Source organism: Corylus avellana, chromosome ca8, assembly GCF_901000735.1.
Source record: "Corylus avellana chromosome ca8, CavTom2PMs-1.0".
NCBI lineage: Eukaryota > Viridiplantae > Streptophyta > Magnoliopsida > Fagales > Betulaceae > Corylus > Corylus avellana.
The window spans coordinates 7,331,296-7,349,677 of NC_081548.1; the positions used below are offsets into that span (position 1 = coordinate 7,331,296).

General features: G+C 38.3%; 1 protein-coding gene across 2 annotated transcripts in view; it reads left to right on the forward strand.

The window, feature by feature from the left end:
* The first annotated feature begins 10,743 nt into the window (after positions 1-10,743).
* LOC132191138 (protein KAKU4) overlaps positions 10,744-18,382 on the forward strand; it is a 30,566-nt gene continuing 22,927 nt past the window's right edge. Inside the window, exons 1-2 of one of the 2 annotated variants that reach the window (XM_059606153.1) lie at positions 10,744-11,170; positions 14,573-14,634. In XM_059606153.1, the coding sequence (XP_059462136.1) occupies positions 10,888-11,170; positions 14,573-14,634 (345 nt within the window). In that variant the 5' untranslated portion in view covers positions 10,744-10,887. The remainder of the gene's footprint in view (positions 11,171-14,572; positions 14,635-18,382) is intronic. The other variant, XM_059606152.1, reaches the window with a different exon arrangement.

Sequence of the window (18,382 nt, forward strand, 5' to 3'; positions counted from 1 at the left end):
TTATTATTAAACTTTATTCTTCTAATACTATTAACCTATTTTATGTATTAATCGATTGTCACACTAACATCATTACTAGTTAAACTCTTTGTCACTTAAAACTTATATTACATAAGTATATCATCATTCAATAATATTGTTATTATATTATTATCTCACAAATATTATTATTATTATTATTATTATTATTATTATTATTATTATATTTATTATTCTAAATTATTCCATGCATTATTTATTCTACTAATTAACACAAATTACTATGAGGCTACTTGCAAAAAACTTAATCATTTTCTCGGGACAGAAATTCCACTTTTGTTCATCACTTTCGTTCTTTTTCTTTTTCGTTTTCTTTCTTCTTCATCTTCTCACGGCAGCAGCTCTTCTCTCTCAATCTCACCGCCGTTCACTCTCTGTCTTGGCCATGTGTTCGTGTGTGTGTAGAGAAGAAAGGGAGAAGATGAAAGAAAGGAGGAAGAGGGAGAAATAAGAGTGATGTGCGTGAGATGAGAGGAGGAAGAAAGAAGAAAGGAAAGGAAATGGGGAAGGGGGCTGCTACACGAGGGGCCCACCAAAAAGGCTTGTCTTTTGCATTTTTCTTTTAAAACTAAGGAGATAAGGTATCTCCAATTGCCAATGGTAGCTTAACATGTGGCATGTGATAAGATTCTCTTTCTATTTTAAAGCCTCATCTTTTATAAATTGCTATATTACCGCACCTCATATTCATTATATATTTTTTGTTCTCTTTAATTCCACACACTACTTTTATTTATTCTAACCACAACTTATATATCATTACCATTAATCATTTACCACACTATAACTTATTATTAAACTTTATTCTTCTAATACTATGAACCTATTTTATATATTACTCGATTGTCACACTAGCATCATTTTTAGTTAAACTTTTTGTTACTTAAAACTTATATTACATAAGTATTTCATCATTCAATAATATTGTTATTATATTATTATCTCATAAATATTATTATTATTATTATATTTATTATTCTAAATTATTTCATGCATTATTTATTCTACTAATTAACACAAATTACTATGAAGCTACTAGCAATAAACTTAATCATTTTCTCGGGTCGGAAATTCCACTTTTGTTCATCACTTTCTTTCTTTTTCTTTCTCGTTTTCTTTCTTCTTCTTCTTCTTCTTCTCACGGCAGCAGCTCCTCTCTCTCAATATCACCGTCGTTCACTCTCTCTCTCGGCCATGTGTGCGTGTGTGTGTAGAGAAGAAAGGGAGAAGATGAAAGAAAGGAGGAAGGGGGAGAAATAAGAGTGATGTGCGTGAGATGTGAGGAATAAGAAAGATGAAAAGAAAGGAAATGGGGAAGGGGGCTGCTGTACGTGGGGCCCACCAAAATGGCTTGCCTTTTTGCATTTTTATTTTAAAACTAAGGAGATAAGGTATCTCCAATTGCCAATGGCCGCTTGACATGTGGCATGTGATAAGATTCTCTTTCTATTTTAGAGCCTCATCTTTTATAAATTGCTATATTAACATACCTTATATTAATTCAATCTTTTTTGTTCTCTTTAATTCCCCACACTACTATTATTTATTCTAACCACAACTTATATATCATTATCATTAATCATTTACCACTCTATAACTTATTTTTAAACTTTATTCTTCTAATATTATTAACATATTTTATATATTAATCGATTGTCACACTAACATCATTATTAGTTAAACTCTTTCTCACTTAAAATTTATATTACATAAGTATATCATCATTAAATAATATTGTTATCACATTATTATCTCACAAATATTATTATTATTATATTTATTATTCTAAATTATTCCATGCATTTTTTATTCTAATAATTAACACAAATTACTATGATGCTACCAGTAATAAACTTAAGTCATTTTCTCGGGTCGGAAATTTCACTTTTGTTCTTTTTCTTTCTTCTTCTTCTTCTTCATCTTCTTCTTCTTTTCACGGCAGCAGCTTCTCTCTCTCAATCTCACCGTCGTTCACTCTCTCTCTTCGCCATGTGTGTGTGTGTGTGTAGAGAGGAAAGGGAGAAGATGAAAGAAAGGAGGAAGAGGGAGAAATAAGAGTGATGTGCGTGAGATGAGAGGAGGAAGAAAGAAGAAAGGAAAGGAAATGGGGAAGGGGGCTGCTGCACGTGGGGCCCACCAAAAAGGCTTGCCTTTTTGCATTTTTCTTTTAAAACTAAGGAAATAAGGTATCTCCAATCGCCAATGGCAGCTTGACATGTGGCATGGGATACGATTATCTTTCTATTTTAAAGCATCATATTTTATAAATTGCTATATTACCCCATCTCATATTAATTCTATCTTTTTTGTTCTCTTTAATTCCCCACACTACTTTTATTTATTCTAACCAGAACTTATATATCATTACCATTAATCATTTAGCACACTATAACTTATTATTAAACTTTATTCTTCTAATACTATTAACCTATTTTATATATTAATCGATTGTCACACTAACATTATTATTTGTTAAACTCTTTATCACTTAAAACTTATATTACATAAGTATATCGTCATTAAATAATATTGTTATTATATTATTATCTCACAAATATTTTTATTATTATATTTATTATTGTAAATTATTCCATGCATTATTTATTCTACTTATTAACACAAATTACTATGAGGCTACTAGTAAGAAACGTAATCATTTTCTCGGGTCTTACAGGTTTTTCATCATTGTCGCATGGAGAGCCTTCTTTGGTGATTGTTGTATATCAGAAGCTGGACATCCTTGGGGAGCAACAACATCTGTGGCAGCATGTGTGTGTTGAGAACTAAGGCATGAGTTTGCATTGTCCAAACCATTTGTAGCCCCTACGCATCATCACCAGTAGCAAGCCATTAATTAGATCGTGGAAAAATACTAGAAAATATGACATATTTATGGTAAAATAAAAATAGTTACTCACCATTAGAATCTAGATCTGAATTGCTCATTTGGGACACTGACAAGTGTTCTATGAAGCATGCCTTTCTGGACGTAGGTTGGTTGAAAACCCAACCAGCTAGATGAGTCCTCTCTTGTTTCAAAGTGGCGGAACACTCTGAAGCCAAACTACGCTCAATCCATTGCCTCTTCACTATTTGATACTTCATCAAGTTTGGTGCCCCACGCTTGTGAGACCTCGGCATAGCATTGTGCGATAGCCCACATGATCTCATACCATGAGTGGCTTCTAGTCATTCTGAGGAGAGTTTGACCAAGACCTTCTTCAATGCTAAGGCTTCACTTGTACCCATAATGACAAACTGCAATAATTAAACAATGCAAGTTTTCAGGTACTGGGCAAGGCAACAACAACCCCTGCAAAAGTTTTTTCAGTAGATAACCAATACAATAAATTATTTGTGGAATGAATATGCAATTGATACTCTTGTTTAGAAGAAAAAAAAAATAATAAAGAAAGAGATAAATAATGAAATGTGATAGCATAATTAATACAAGCAGAAAGTATGAGATAATAGTGTTCAATCTAAGAAAAATATGGATAAACAAACAATTTCCTTAGTTAGCCTTGTTTTGATATTGACATGGAGATAAATAACTAAAGATTTCATTTAAACAAGTCCATCACGTGGTAAATAATCAATAAACATCCAGCGAAAACCACATTCAAAGAGTCTTACATAAAAAGATTCACCATCTTGAAAAGGTACAACCTCGGTGATTCAAAAATTCTCTCCCTATTCCACCTTTTTAATTCACTTAAATATTAAAGGTTCCTTAATTTTTGAATGCCAATATGATTTCAATAACAATTTTCTTATTTTACATGTGCCCTTCAATCGTGCAATGCTTCATGATGTATAAATGATTATTTTTCCAATTTTTCGATATAGATTATCTAAAGGGAAAACTTTATTTACCACCTATTATCTTTCATTACCTTTTCAATCATATTCTTAAACTTTAAAAAATATCAATTTAGGGTTATCATCTTTTAGAAGTTTGCAATATTAACCCTTATGTCAAAATTTAGCATTAAATCAAATGGTTGATGAGTGATTTTTTTTTTTTTTTGAAATGGGATTCCAATATATTAATATTCCAAAACTCTTTGATCAGAAAGTACAATATCCCTAATGCATCGGGGTATAAACTCTACTCAACTAGTATCATCAGTGATAGTCTGGGCCATCTTAGCTAATCGGTGAGCCACTTCATTCGCATCTCTCTTAACGTTCTAGATCCATCATTTCTGAATTTGCTGAAGAAAAATCTTTGCATCATCCACCAAATGACCATACTTGTTCTAGTAACTCTCTTCTTTCCGAAAAGCATTAACCACCTCCAAAGAATCACCCTCAAGAGTAATGTTAGGATAGCCCTTCTGCATGCCAAACTACACTGCCGCCCAAGCTGCAAAGGCTTTAGCTACTGCAAGGTCAGAGATCCGAGGACGGTTCATGCACTTTGCCGCCAAAAACCTTCCACCACGATCCCTTGCTATAATACCTACACCCATCATCCTCCTTTGTTTGTCAATACTAGCATCCCAGTTGATTTTAACAATTCCCTCCCGTGCCTTCTTCTATCTTGCTCGACAGGTAGTATTGGGTACTTGATGTTGCTCATGCCCACTCTGATTTGCCTTGCACGATGCCTCCTGCTGGTCTTTGGCACGCTGAAGAAGGGCGCCAGGTGCTTCAAACCCTTCACCGAAGACATATTTGTTTCTTCTTAACCAAATGTGTCGTGCCACTCCTACCACCAAATCAATCTCCTCCGCCCCTATCCTCTCGAACAACATTTCGAGAATATTTGTGAATGTGTCCTCTACACTTGAGCACTTTGATATCTTGATACTGCACTCATACCACGCGTCCCTCGCTGCTGGGCAACTCCACAACACGTGCCCAACTGTCTTTACCGAGGATTCGCATAGTGGGCAAATTGGATCATCAATAACGTGCCTCATGTGAAGATTCTCCTTGTGGGGAGAATATTGCTGCAAGCCTGCCAAATAAAAGTTTTCACCACCCTCGAAACCTTTAGACTCCATACACTCATCCAGAACGTTTTCATAGATTGTGAGTTTGAACTTGTCCCCACTGCCATTTGCTTCTCCTTCTTCATCATGTGGTAAGCACTACGAACAGTGAAGTCACCACTTTTGTTGCCCGCCCATACCAGTTTGTCCTCTTGCCGAGTTGGACACAAAGCTATCTCACAACTCTTTTCCACGTCCTCCCCATTGAAAATTTCCTCAACCATAGGGATGTTCCACCATCTTTTCGATTCATCTATAAGTGGACTCACTGTGGCCTCTCTGTTTATGATCCTTATTGGAGCTTGTACCACAGAAGTAGTGGGGAATGCAGCCAGCTATCATTCCAAATATTAATTGTTCTTCCGTCTCCCACCCTCCACATCATCCTAGCTTGTAGATATTTCTTTGCATTCCAAATGATATGCCAAGCGTATGATGGTTTATTTCCCAAAGATGAATCCAAGAAATTGCCATTTAGGAAATATTTCTCCTTAAATATTTTAGCCACAAAAGACTCTGGAGATTGGGTTAGCCTCCATCCTTGTTTCGCAAGCAAAGCCATATTGAAACTTTCTAGATCACGGAAACCCATCCCCCTTTCTCCTTTCCCTTTCTGCCCTGTTGAGCAAAGTTGTGAGTCCTTCGGCACACAAAATAAAGAAATGGGGAGAGAGAGGATCTCCTTGCCGTACTCCCCTTGAGGGGTTAATTTTCCCATACAGTTGCCCATTGATAAGCATCGAGTATGAGACAGTTCGTACACAAGTCATAACCAAAGCCACCCACCGATCAGCAAACCCTAACTTCCTCAACATTGCCTCTAGGAAATCCCATTCCACATTGTCATAGGCTTTGCTTATATCTAGTTTAAGGGCCATGTACCCTTGCTTGCCTTTCATTTTTGCATCCATTGAATAAAGCGCCTCAAAAGCAATTAGAATGTTGTCTATTATAAGTCTCCCTGGAATGAAAGCACTTTAATTAGGAGAAATCATAGTAGTTAAAATCTACTTCATTCTGTTGGCTAAAACTTTGGAAATAATCTTGTAAAACACATTGCACAAACAGATGGGCTAATTCAGTGTTTATGTGTGTTCTTGAAAAATTATGGATTTCCAACTGTTCTACCTCCTTCCACAAAATAGCTAAACCTCCATTTCTGCCCATAGGTTCCACCACAAATAATCCAGCAAATCCGAGTTTTACCCTCAGCCATTTCATCCATTTCTTTCTTCTTATGGTTTCAATAAGAAGCATAAAGGTGGGTTGCTTCTCCTTTTCCATTTGGCAAAGGTCACAAATTGCTCGGGGGTTCCCAAGCCCTTGGCAATTCCAACTTAAGAGTTTCACTGTGAGCAGCGGGGATGATTATCAGCCTCCGCCAAAACCTCTTGCACCACCTTCTATCCCTTCTCTCCCTTTCTTCTTTTATTTTTTATTTTTTTTATTTTGGTCTCCCAGCCCCATTGTTGACTACTGCAAAAATTCTTTCCTCTTCCTCTGCCCAATTCTGATAGCCATGTTGGTACAACCCTTATCTCCCTTCGCTCGGGCCTTGCGCTTCCAGCCACATAACGAATTGCAGCCCTTTGATAATTTCCCCTCTACGTGCATGCTATCAGTCAACATTCTGTCTTCCTCCACATACCACTCGCCGGCTAACATTTCTGCCTCTATCTCATCCTGTGTCCTTCCCATCTGATATTTTCCTAGAATCATCTTTCTAGACCCACCATCTTTTAAGCCCTCCAAATCCCCTCCTCCTATTTTTGTGGACTGTGGCCCATCTCCCTCACCACCATTAATTAAAAATCCATTCCCTCTTGGGCTCACCAATGTTTCGGTAATACTTGACCCCTCCCTAGTGCAAGTGTCCGCTCCTTTTGACATTCCCTTCCTGCCCTCTTTCCACTTGGCGTTAAGGGCCAAATTCATCGCGTCATTAAACTCCCTTCTTGACTTATTGTGCGAATCCCACAGCTGCCCTGAATTCACGCCTAGATCATTCTCCTTAAGGGAAGAACTTGATCCCTCACAGCTGTCTTCCATTCGAAATTGATTTTCCCAGCTACGGTTTTCGTTTCTTACCAAAGCTGAATTGGTCTCGTTATTCTCGCTCCCGCCAGTCGGCGCATCCCTTGTCTGCGTGAATCCTTCTTCAAAGCCACCACTGTAAGTCCTCCTTGGCACCTCCGTCCTCAGCCACACCAGCTAGTTTTTCTCTTCTTCCCATGCTTTATTCCCCGAGAATGGTTTAATTGGACATCCTTTTGCACCATGGATTATTCAACCATAGTGGAAACATAAAAGCGGTAATTTCTCATACTTTAACGTCACCTAGTGCGATTTGCCCATAAGAAGTAAAGCTTGACCTCTTTCCAAATGCTGCCTGAGATCAAGCTTCACCTGGATTTGCAGGCACCTATTGTAGCGCCCCAGAATTTTCAAAGTTATAGATTATTTTGATGATGATGTTATTTTAATGTCAATTTTAGCCAATGATTTTTTTTGGGAAATTTATGGTGTTATAGAGAGTGATAATTAGAGAATGGTAATTGGTGAAATAATAAGATAGTAAATGGTAAGAAGAATTGTATTGGTAGCTAGAATATTAAGGGAATGTAGAATAGTCAATGGTATGTATAATTGTATTGGTAGAAGGAGGGTAGAATTGTAGATGGGTAAATGTAGGTATAATAGTGTTGGTAGATGAAATAGTAAAATGAGGGTAGAATTGTAGATGGATAAATGTAGGTATAATAGTGTTGGTAGATGAAATAGTAAAATGAGGGTAGAATTGTAAATGGATAAATGTAGGTATAATAGTGTTGGTAGATGGAATAGTAAAATGGAAGGTAGAATAGTATTTGTTTTTTTTTCCTATAAATAGAGCTCTTCCCCTTCACAAATTTCAGCACTCCTCTCCCTTCTCTTCCACATATTCTTCCTTCTTCCGTTTTCTACTCGGTCTTTCTTCTTTCTGAAAGTGTTTACACGAAACAGAGAGAGAAAGGGCGAGACAAAGTGTTGCAAGAAAGAAAGAACACGAGAGAGAACAGACTTGAGAAATTAGTTTCAGAAGATATACTAGTGGTGTTAGTAAGATAGGAGCAACTAGATCCTTCATACCACTTTTTAGCTTCAGTCTAGAAGTAAGTAAATTCACTACCCCTTCTAAAATTACTTCATGTCATGCTATTTATACATTCTTGTATCAAATTGTAAATGATTATTTTATTTACCTGTCATGGAGATATGTTGCATGCATGAAAGATTTCTAAAAGAATTATTTAGAAAGTTTTTATTCCTTTAAACGCTTTCTAAGTACAACAAGTTTATATTTGGAAAAGTTTCCATTTTGAGAAAAGAAAGTTGAGAAATGATGATGATTATAAGAAAGAAGAATGATGATAAACCCTCCTACATGTTGCCCTAAGATGTATCAAAAGAAGTACAACGAAAAGTACAAGAGATGAGATAAATGTTTATGAAATGAGGGCACATGTATGGATGAGAGTATTTTTGGCCCCAAGATAAGTAAGGATGAGAGGAGTTCGGTACCGATACTCGGATGGTGGCGAAACCACTGAAGGAGACTATGCTAGAAGGTGGTATTCCATCAACATGACCGTTGAGTGCACCAAGAAAAGAGTTAATTGACGGTCGGGCATGGCTGAGGCCTCAGTTCAGTGCCATGGTCACAAGGACCCGCAACCCTCGTACACAGGGGTAATGTAATAGTGTACATGGGCCCTAATATGAGAAAATGATAATATAATTTTAACGATGATATATTATGATGATTTATAATGACGATATACTATGATGATTTACAACGATGATATACTATGATGATTTATAATGATGCATTATGATGATGATTTATAAAGATGATTTATGACGATGATCTATTACTAGATGTAATAGTACGTATATGCTACGAGAGATGCAACCGTACATACATGTATTATTATGGCTGGAGGTATATTTATTTGTGAAAATGATTTTCAAAACTGAGAACAAGGAGTAAAATTATTTATGGTTGTGGATTTTACTTGCTGGGGCCCCTTTGGGCTCATTCAGTTTTATTTCTTGTTTTCAGGTAGAAAGGACACTAGAATAGGAGGCCGGAATGGGGGCGGGAATAATTATTAACTTTTAAAGTCTTTTCATATCAGTTATTGTAATAATATGATATTCTGCAACTAAAGTTTAATGTTGCCTAATTTCGCTTGTAATAAAATCTCTTGAACAATGTTTTATACATTGATCGTATCCTTTAAAATCAAGTACTCTGATAGACCTTATAGATCTTTGTAAAAGTTTTTGTTGTAAAAGAAGAAAAAGTGGCAAACTCAGCCTTAACGGGTTGGAGATGTTACACCTAACCAGCCTGCTCCGTTCTCTACAATGTCAGCATCCTCCAACTCCCCCATGGACTCTCCAATTTTGGTAGCCATTGTTTTTGTCGTGCATAGCTGAGGCATGTCATGCACTTGGACGTAGAAAGGTGAGTGAGTAAACTGCATCTGCGATGGCGGCATGTTACCGTCAAACTCGTTCAAAACCAGAATCTATTTGTCAGAAGACCATGGGCAACCCTCCAAAATTCGCCTTTTGTCTCCCCCATCACTTAATTCGAACAGTCAGACGTTATCTTGAACTTCTTGAAAAACCACTGAACCCCTTATCGTCCATAGTTGCGTGAGCATGGATTGAAAAGCTTCTTTGTTGACCTTTCATTCAGCACCAATCTTCCCCACCAAATAGCGTACCCCGATTTCTCTCCCTTCTTCAATCTCCCCCTTTGTGATTGATATGCCAATTGCTTCTCCTCCCGTAAGGGAGTTTACCATATAGTTCCTCTAACCCTTCTGCCATTACTCCCCTTCTTGCCCACTATCACTTGCACCCGCAACCGGAGAAAGACTACACCTTCACCTCAGATTCTCTCGAAGAGAAAACCTAGAGAGAAGACTCATGTGTGCGTTTCACTTCAAATCATAACTTAAATGAATAAATTTACCTCTTTCTATTAACTTAAATTTTTGGAAAAACTGGTAATTTAACATGGTATCAGAGCCAAAGGTCCTACGATCGACCCTTGACTACGTCAATTCAGCTCTAATTTAAATTAAATATTTTATGTGTTGGACCTCACTTATTAAAAAGAGAGTTTGATCTCACCCGTAATTTAACAATGAAATTCTCAAAATACTCATAAGATGTTTATAAAATTACAAAAATATACTGAATTTGGATAAGGTTATTTTGGAAATTTTACATCATTAGTTGGGAATGGTTGACATTGTAAGCTTCTAAAAATGGTAACCCTAAACTAACTTTTTTTTTTTTTTTTTTTTTTTTTTAAATTTTAAAAAATAATTACAAAAATAATGAAAAATCAAGGGTAATAAGTGTAATTTTTCACTATCTAAAACATTCGAAAGCACCTTTCCAGAAAGTAAAGTGTGGAATATTTTTATTCATAAAAAAACAAGAGTGTAATATTTTCTTCTTTCCTGCCAAAAAGAAAATAAAAACTAATATCCGGATAGTGACAGAGTAGGTGTACAATGTGCAAATCTTGATTGGGTATTTCTTTTTCTTTTTTCGTTTTCAAAATTAACGTGCGCAAGGACATGAAATAATCTGTGTTTTAAGTTTAAACCAAGATAACCGCTACGCCTACGAGCCTCAACAGCTTATCATTTCTCTATAAATCCGCAGCCTCTGTGTCCCACTTTTCTCTCCCTGAAAACACGACAGAGACGGAAAAAGTTTCTGTGCTCCTCAACGTCTGCAACTAACTTTTTTTTTTTTTCTCTCTCTTTCTCTACTGGTAACTATGGCAACAATTTTCAGATCTCGGCGAGCCGTGGAGCCCCGATCGGGAGGGAAAATGGTGCGAGCTAGGCGGGCGGTGGGGCCGAGGACTCCGTACGAGCGGCCAAGATTGGCGAGTCAGGATGGTCCCGAAAACCCTAGTTGGCTCTCCAGGCTCCTCTACTCGCCTTCTCGCATCATTGTTAGTGGCGCCGGGAAGCTACTCTCCACTGTTTTCTCTTCCGAGACCTCGTCCTCTTCCTCTTCCTCTTCTGCCTCGTCGTCCGGTGGCGATTCAGGTTCAGGTATGTGCTTTTTATCTACCGTAATTTCGTGTATTGGGCAGGAAATTTGATAGGGAGTGTTTTGGGGGAGAGGCTGATAAAATTCTAGGTTTTTAGGTCATGGTTAAGGTCATGAAAACAGGTAGTGGAAGCAGTTTATTTTGAATTATTATTGTTTTATGGTTATGTGTTTAGAAGTTGAGGAAAATGTTGGAGGAAATGCGGTTGGGGCATTTTAATTTTTGAAATATTTGGCGAATATTAGGGGTAGAAAGTAAAACCGAAGAGCTGAGCATATTTTGGATGCGTAATGGTCAATTTCTCTCCTATCTAGTATGGAAACAATCAAGGGATGGTTGCTTCTATGACTGAGCTGAAAGATGCCCTGTCCTTTTGTGGTCCAGGTTTGCTTCTGCCTGGGTTGGTGAAATGTAGTAGGAAGCTGGGGAAGTGGAAACATTTGGTGATTATGACTTTATTTAGATTGAGAACAAAATTGACAGTGCGTGTTTTTGAAGGGTTTGATTCATAAAAAATATGGACAGTTCATTATCTGTTGTTTCCAGAATAATAGGAAAGAAATTATATCAGCAGATATTGCATGAGGAGCAACCTTAGAGATAAATAAACTTACTCGAGACTTCCACCCCTTGTCTCAGTTTCGTTAGGTATAGTCTCTGGAGAATTGATGATGGTTTCTGTAGTGTTTGTGGTGAGATAAAAGCGTACTAGTATGTAATTTTGTTTGATGATGAATAGCAATTGCAGAACATGAAGATAAACAAAGGTGGAGAAAGATTATGTTTTCATTGAAATGAAACAAGGCAAAAGGTGTAGTGATTTGGATGATGGGTGGGTGTAGTTAGGGTCACTCGATCAGTTCTTGGAGTGTAGTTTTGAACTGTGAGATGCAAAGGGTTAGTGATTGGTTGCTTCGAGAAAAAGTGCTGGCAGAATAGTCTACTTCTTGGCAGGCCACTTGGTGGAAGTTTAGGATGTTGCTCTGCATGCCCAAAGAGAGTCTGGTGTCATGGATACCGGTGAACTTGTAATAGATCATGTTCCGCTATAGCAGACAAGGGGCTCTTATCAGGTTTTTCAGTGGGGTCGAGAAATAATAACGAGTTTCTAGTGTCCCATCTTGTGGATGATACTTTGATTTTTTGTATGGAAAATCATGAACAACTTTGTCATCTTCATTGTCTATTCTTATATTTTGAAGTGGTTTCTAGGTTGAAGATTAATTTATCTAAATCAGAGTTAGTTCCTGTTGGAGATGTAGAAGGTTTGGCTAGTATTCTTTGGTTGTAGTGTGGCATCTTTGCCGATGAAGGGTGGAATTGGGTACAAGTTTTAAGTTTCATTTAGTTAATTGGTCAAAGATTTGTTCTTCGATGCTATCAGATGGTTTGGGGGTAAGAAGTTTGATTCAGTTTGACCAAGCTCTATTGGAAAAATGGTTATGGCGTTATGCTATGGCGAGGGATGCTTTGTGGAGATTGGTGATGGAAATCAAATATGATAGCACAAGGGGAGGTTGGTGTTCTAAGGAGGTAGTGGGGCCTTTCAGAGTGGGAGTGTGGAAATATATTAGGGTGGATAGATTGAAAAAATTTAGATGGGCTTTTTTGTAGGGTAGAATTGGGGACGAGTTTAAGTTTCGTTTAGTCAATTGGTCGAAGATTTGTTTTCAATGCTATCAGGTGGTTTGGGGGTAAGAAGTTTGATTCAGTTTTACCAAGCTCTATTGGAAAAATGGTTATGGCGTTATGCTACAGAGAGGGATGCTTTGTGGAGATTGGTGATGGAAATCAAATATGATAGCACAAGGGGAGGTTGGTGTTCTATGGAGGCAGTGGGGCCTTTCAGATTAGGTTAAGGTTGGAGATGGGTCCAAGATCAAGTTTTGGCATGATTTGTGGTGTGGTGACCGGCCCTGAAGGCAACTTTTTCGGAACTGTTTAGTATTGCACGGTGTAAGGAGGCATGGGTGGCAGATCATATGCCGCTCTTTAATGGAGTTTTGTAGTGGAATATATCTTTTATCAGACCAATGTATGATTGGGAGGTGGACTTGGTCATTTCTTTTTTAATCTTTTGTACTCTAAGACAAGGCAGTGAGGATAAAATATGTTGGATTCCCTTCAAAAAGCGGAAGTTTGAAGTAAGCTCCTTTTTATCATGTGTTGTCTATTCCTGCTGATTCCCCATTTTCTTGGAAGAGTATTTGGAGAGTTAAGGTCCCTTCGACTTCGAGAGTGGTGCCCTTTGGGTGGACGACTTCGAGAGTGGTGCCCTTTGGGTGGACGGTGGCACTAAGGAAGATCTTGACTTTGGATAATTTGAGGAAGAGGAATGTCATGGTGGTGGATTGGTGTTGTATGTGCAAGAAAAGTGGGGAGCCGATAGATCATCTTCTTCTTCATTGTGAAGTGGCAAGAGAATTATGGGTTTTGATTTTTGTCTTTTTGATGTATAATGGTTCATGATTATAAGGGAAACAAAGTTGTTGGCAACTTGGAGAGGTTAGCTTGGAAGCCGTAATGTCTTAGAAGTTTGGAGAATAGCTTATTTGTGCTTAATGTGGTACATTTGGAGAGAGTGGAATGTAATAAGCTTTGAAGATTGCGAGATATCGGTGGTAGAGCTTAAGAGCGTTATGTCCAAATTCCTTTATACATGGACAATGACGTACAATTTTCTGCATTTTTCTGAATTTTGGGGAGAAGCAAATTTTTTTGACATTCAGTCTTATACCTAGCGTGTTAAAATTGGAGGGCGAGATGATTTTTTTTTTTTTTTGAGTTTATCTTGATTCCATTGATGTTGGAAAATATTTTTAGTCTGACTGTCTGAGGCATGTTTGCTTGTCCAATAAACTCTTGCGTCATTATTGACACTATTTTCCCTAGAACCTTTTAGTTGCTCTGTCAACATTTTTAAAATTTTGATAGATGTACAGTGCAGTAGTTAATTGGGTCGTATTGCTGCTGAGTTGTCCAATTGCATAGAAAAACTAAATATTTCAATTTAGTTCATCAATGATTGAGATAAATATTATATAGATTTTATTTCCACTTATTGTCATCCCATACCAACTAACTAGATTAAACATTTACAGTTGCTTTATGAGATGTTAGCTGTTTTCATTTAGGGCTTCTTTGGTTCCTGTGGATATTTACAATAAGAGGCATAAGTGACTCTAATTTTTGAGGCCCTTTAGCTTTTCTGTTTTCAGCTATGTGACTTTGTCAACAAGATTGAAGCATATTCTTTTGATATGAATCAATCCATGTCTCATATATCTCTTTTAATAATTAGGAATAAATTTTTAGCAGTTATTCTACTTCAGTTAGGCAAGAAGAAGAATTGGTTTTTCCTTTCTGATCCTTTTTATAGGATTGCTTTTAATTTCTTTTGCAGAGGATGATATTGAGAATGATGATGATGATATCTCTACTCGGAGGGCTAATGGATTGACACAGGTAACTGCATTATTTTTCTGTGTTAGAGCAATAGTTTTTTTGTTTTGAGAATTGGTTGATTTTACCATAGGTATATGACTGACCTGTATACCCAATATTTTGATGTTTATACATAATCATAAGTATATTTGTGTTAACAAATCAGTAAGGATGCAAAGAGAGTCAACTATTGTAGTTCTTCCAGCAGTTGCTGAGCTGTTTTGCTAATGAACGCTTGGGTCAGACAAGTTGTATTTTTCCCCTTTGCAACAAAAACTCAGTTGTAACTCCAGACAATTTTAGATTGGATACAAGACTATATGAAGGCCATAAACAGTATGGTCTATTTGCTATTCCCATGAAGTTTGCTCCAAGAAATAATCCTCTCTCTTTGGACTCCTCCTTTCCATGGCCTTTGCAAACTTATTTTATATGGTTATACCAGCCCAATATTAAGGGCATTATGCTAAATTTTGATAGCAAATTCTCATTTCAGATGGAAACACTTACAAAGGCTGAAATTGGAAATTTTGTTTCCAGCCTTTGGAAGAAGCGGGGTTTGAAATACAGAGAGGGGATGTATTAATATTGTGTTTGGGATTGCGATTTTGTAGACCAAAAGATTATAAACCAAATCACAGAAAGTGTATTATTTGGGAGTGCCTTTTTTTTTTTTTTTTGATAAGTAATAATGGTATATTCAAAAGCGTAGAGGGGCGCAACCCACATACACGAGAAGTATAAAAAGAGAGGGCCTAAGAAGGAGAGAAATGAAATAGGAAATTAGAGAAACTAATCTCTATAGGAGTTAGCCAAGCGGCCGTCCAGGAGTAAAGAGTAAAGAAGAAAAGATGAGTCAGTTCCTCTATAGTCCTAGTGGAGTTCTCAAAGCATCTAGCGTTTCTTTCATTCCAAATACACCACATAAGACACAGAGGGATCATCTTCCACACTACCGCGCTTCAAGAACGTCCTCCCGACCACCAGCAATCGAACAAGTCCCTCACCCTGCAAGGCATGACCCAATGCAACCCAAACTGATCAAAAATAGTATGCCAAAGAACACTTGCGATCTCACAGTGGAGAAGAAGATGATCGACTGACTCTCCAGTCTTCTTACACATACAATACCACTCTACTACCACTAGGTTCCTGTTACGCAGAGTGTCGTGAGTCAAAATTTTGCCTAGGGCCGCGGTCCACCCGAAAAAGGCACTCGCAAAGGCACCTTAGTACGCCAAATGCTCTTCCAAGGAAACACCTCATGGTCAAAATTGGACAAGGCCTTGAAGAGCAACTTAACCTTGAACTTGCCCTTCTTAGACGATGACCAACGAATCCGATCCACAGTACCTATGGAAATCTTGCAAGAGTACAACCGATCCAAGAAAGGAGAAATCAAATCCATCTCCCAATCCTGTACGGGACGCACAAAAATGACATTCCACTTGACAACCCCATTCCTCCAAATAAAGTTATCCTTCACCCAAGCTTCTTTATGTCTAGCGATATTGAACAAGGACGGGAAGGCATGCTTCAAAGAGGTTTCCCCACACCAAGTATCATGCCAGAAACGAACTTTCGAACCCACCCCCACCTCAAACCGTATACCTTTGGCAAAAAAGGTCCAACCTTGTCGAATATGCTTCCATAAACCCACACCATGAGAACCCGAAACGTCCTTCGTCCACCACCCACCATCCTGGTCTTCATACTTAGCTTTGATAACCTTATACCAAAAAGCCTCACTCTCATTCGCATATCTCCAAAGCCATTTACCCAAAAGAGCTTGATTAAACTGATGCAACTTTCAAATGCCAATCCACCGTATCGTAGGGGACGACAGACTTGATTCCAATTTACAAGATGCAGCTTAGGCTCGTCTCCCATCCCTCCCCATAAGAAATCTCTTTGGACTTTCTCAAGCCTTTTAGCTACACTCAAAAATTGCAGTTTGAAAACGTAAAAAAAAAAAAAAAAAAAAAAACTGCGTTTTTGAATCTCAGGCAAGAGATGTGTTTTTAGAAATGCATTATTTTAAAAGCTAAACTGCTATTTAAAGGCCAAATCGCAATTTTACCAAACACTTGACTGTGTTTTTAAAAATTGTGTATTCAAATTGTACATTTTGGATTGTAGCTCTCATGAGGGAGGTAAAAGGCCTTTCAAGTTTGAGAATATGTGGCTTAAAGTGGAGGGTTTTGTGGACAAAGTGTGCAGCTGGTGGGACTTGTATCATTTTCAGGGTACTCCGAGTTTCATCCTTTCAAAGAAGTTGCAAGCTCTAAAGTGGGATTTAAGGAGATGGAATGCGCAAGACTTTGGCAATGTGGGGGTTCGGATTAAGGATCGTATGGAAGATCTCAAAGCTATGGATAGGGTGGAGGAAGAAAGAGGGTTATCCGCGGAAGAGATTGAGAAGAAAAAGGTGCTCGCTAGGGAGTTAGAAATCTCTCTCCTTCAAGAAGAAATTAGTTGGAGACAAAAATCAAGAATCCGTTGGTTGAAAGAGGGTGACAAGTGTACTAAATTCTTCCATCGGATCGCTAATGCCAACCGTAGACAGAACTATATTGAGTCATTGAACATTCATGGAACTACTACCTCTAATCAAGAGGCTATTAGTAATCATATTACTCGCTTTTATGAGACTCTATTCACAGAGACCCTAAGTTGGAGACCAAGGTTGGACAATCTTCAATTCGATAGGTTGGAGGAGGAAGAGTCTTCTAGCCTTGAAGTTTCTTTTGAGGAGAGGGAGGTGTGGGAGGTGATCAAAAAAATGGATAGGGACAAGGCTCCAGGCCCGGATGGTTTCTCTATGGCTTTCTTTCAGGATTGTTGGGAGGTGATCAAAAAGGACGTCATGGCTGTTTTTGGGGAGTTCTATGATCGAGGTAAATTCGAAAAAAGTCTCAATGCTACTTTCATTGCTCTCATTCCGAAGTCACATGGGGCTTCCGATTTGAAGGACTTCCGTCCTATTAGTCTTGTGGGAGGGATTTATAAGATCATTGCGAAGGTCTTAGCCAACAGAATGCGGGGAGTCATGAACCGGGTCATATCCAAGCCGCAAAATGCTTTTGTCAAAGGTAGACACATTTTGGATTCGGTGCTTATTGCCAATGAATGCCTGGACAGCCGTCTCAGATCCAGGGACCCCGGCCTCTTGTGTAAGTTGGATATGGAGAAGGCTTACGATCATATGAATTGGAAGTTTCTACTCTATTTATTAAGAAGGTGTGGATTCGGCGACAAATGGTGCTCTTGGATTGAGCATTGCATCTCGTCCGTGCGGTTCTCGGTGTTGATCAATGGTTCGCCCTCCGGTTTCTTTGTGAGCTCGCGTGGGGTTAGACAAGGTGACCCTCTCTCGCCTTTTTTGTTCATCTTGGTCATGGAGGCTTTCAGTAGGATGATTAATGCCTCCATCAGTAGGGGCTTCATCAATGGGTTCTATGTGGGTGCCAGGGAGCATGAGCGGGTGTCGATCTCCCATCTTCTTTTTGCTGATGATACTTTGGTGTTTTGTGGGGCAGATCCGGAACATGTTAGATTTATTAAAGCCCTCAGCATAGGCTTTGAGGCGGTTTCCGGGCTAAAGATTAATCGGGCCAAGTCTGTTTTGGTCCCAGTTGGAGATTCAGTTGAGACGGATGAGCTGGCCGGCGTCTTGGGTTGTGGCACTAGCTCACTTCCCTTGAAGTATTTGGGTCTTCCGCTAGGGGCTTCCTTCAAGCAGGTGGCTGTTTGGGATGATATGGTGGAG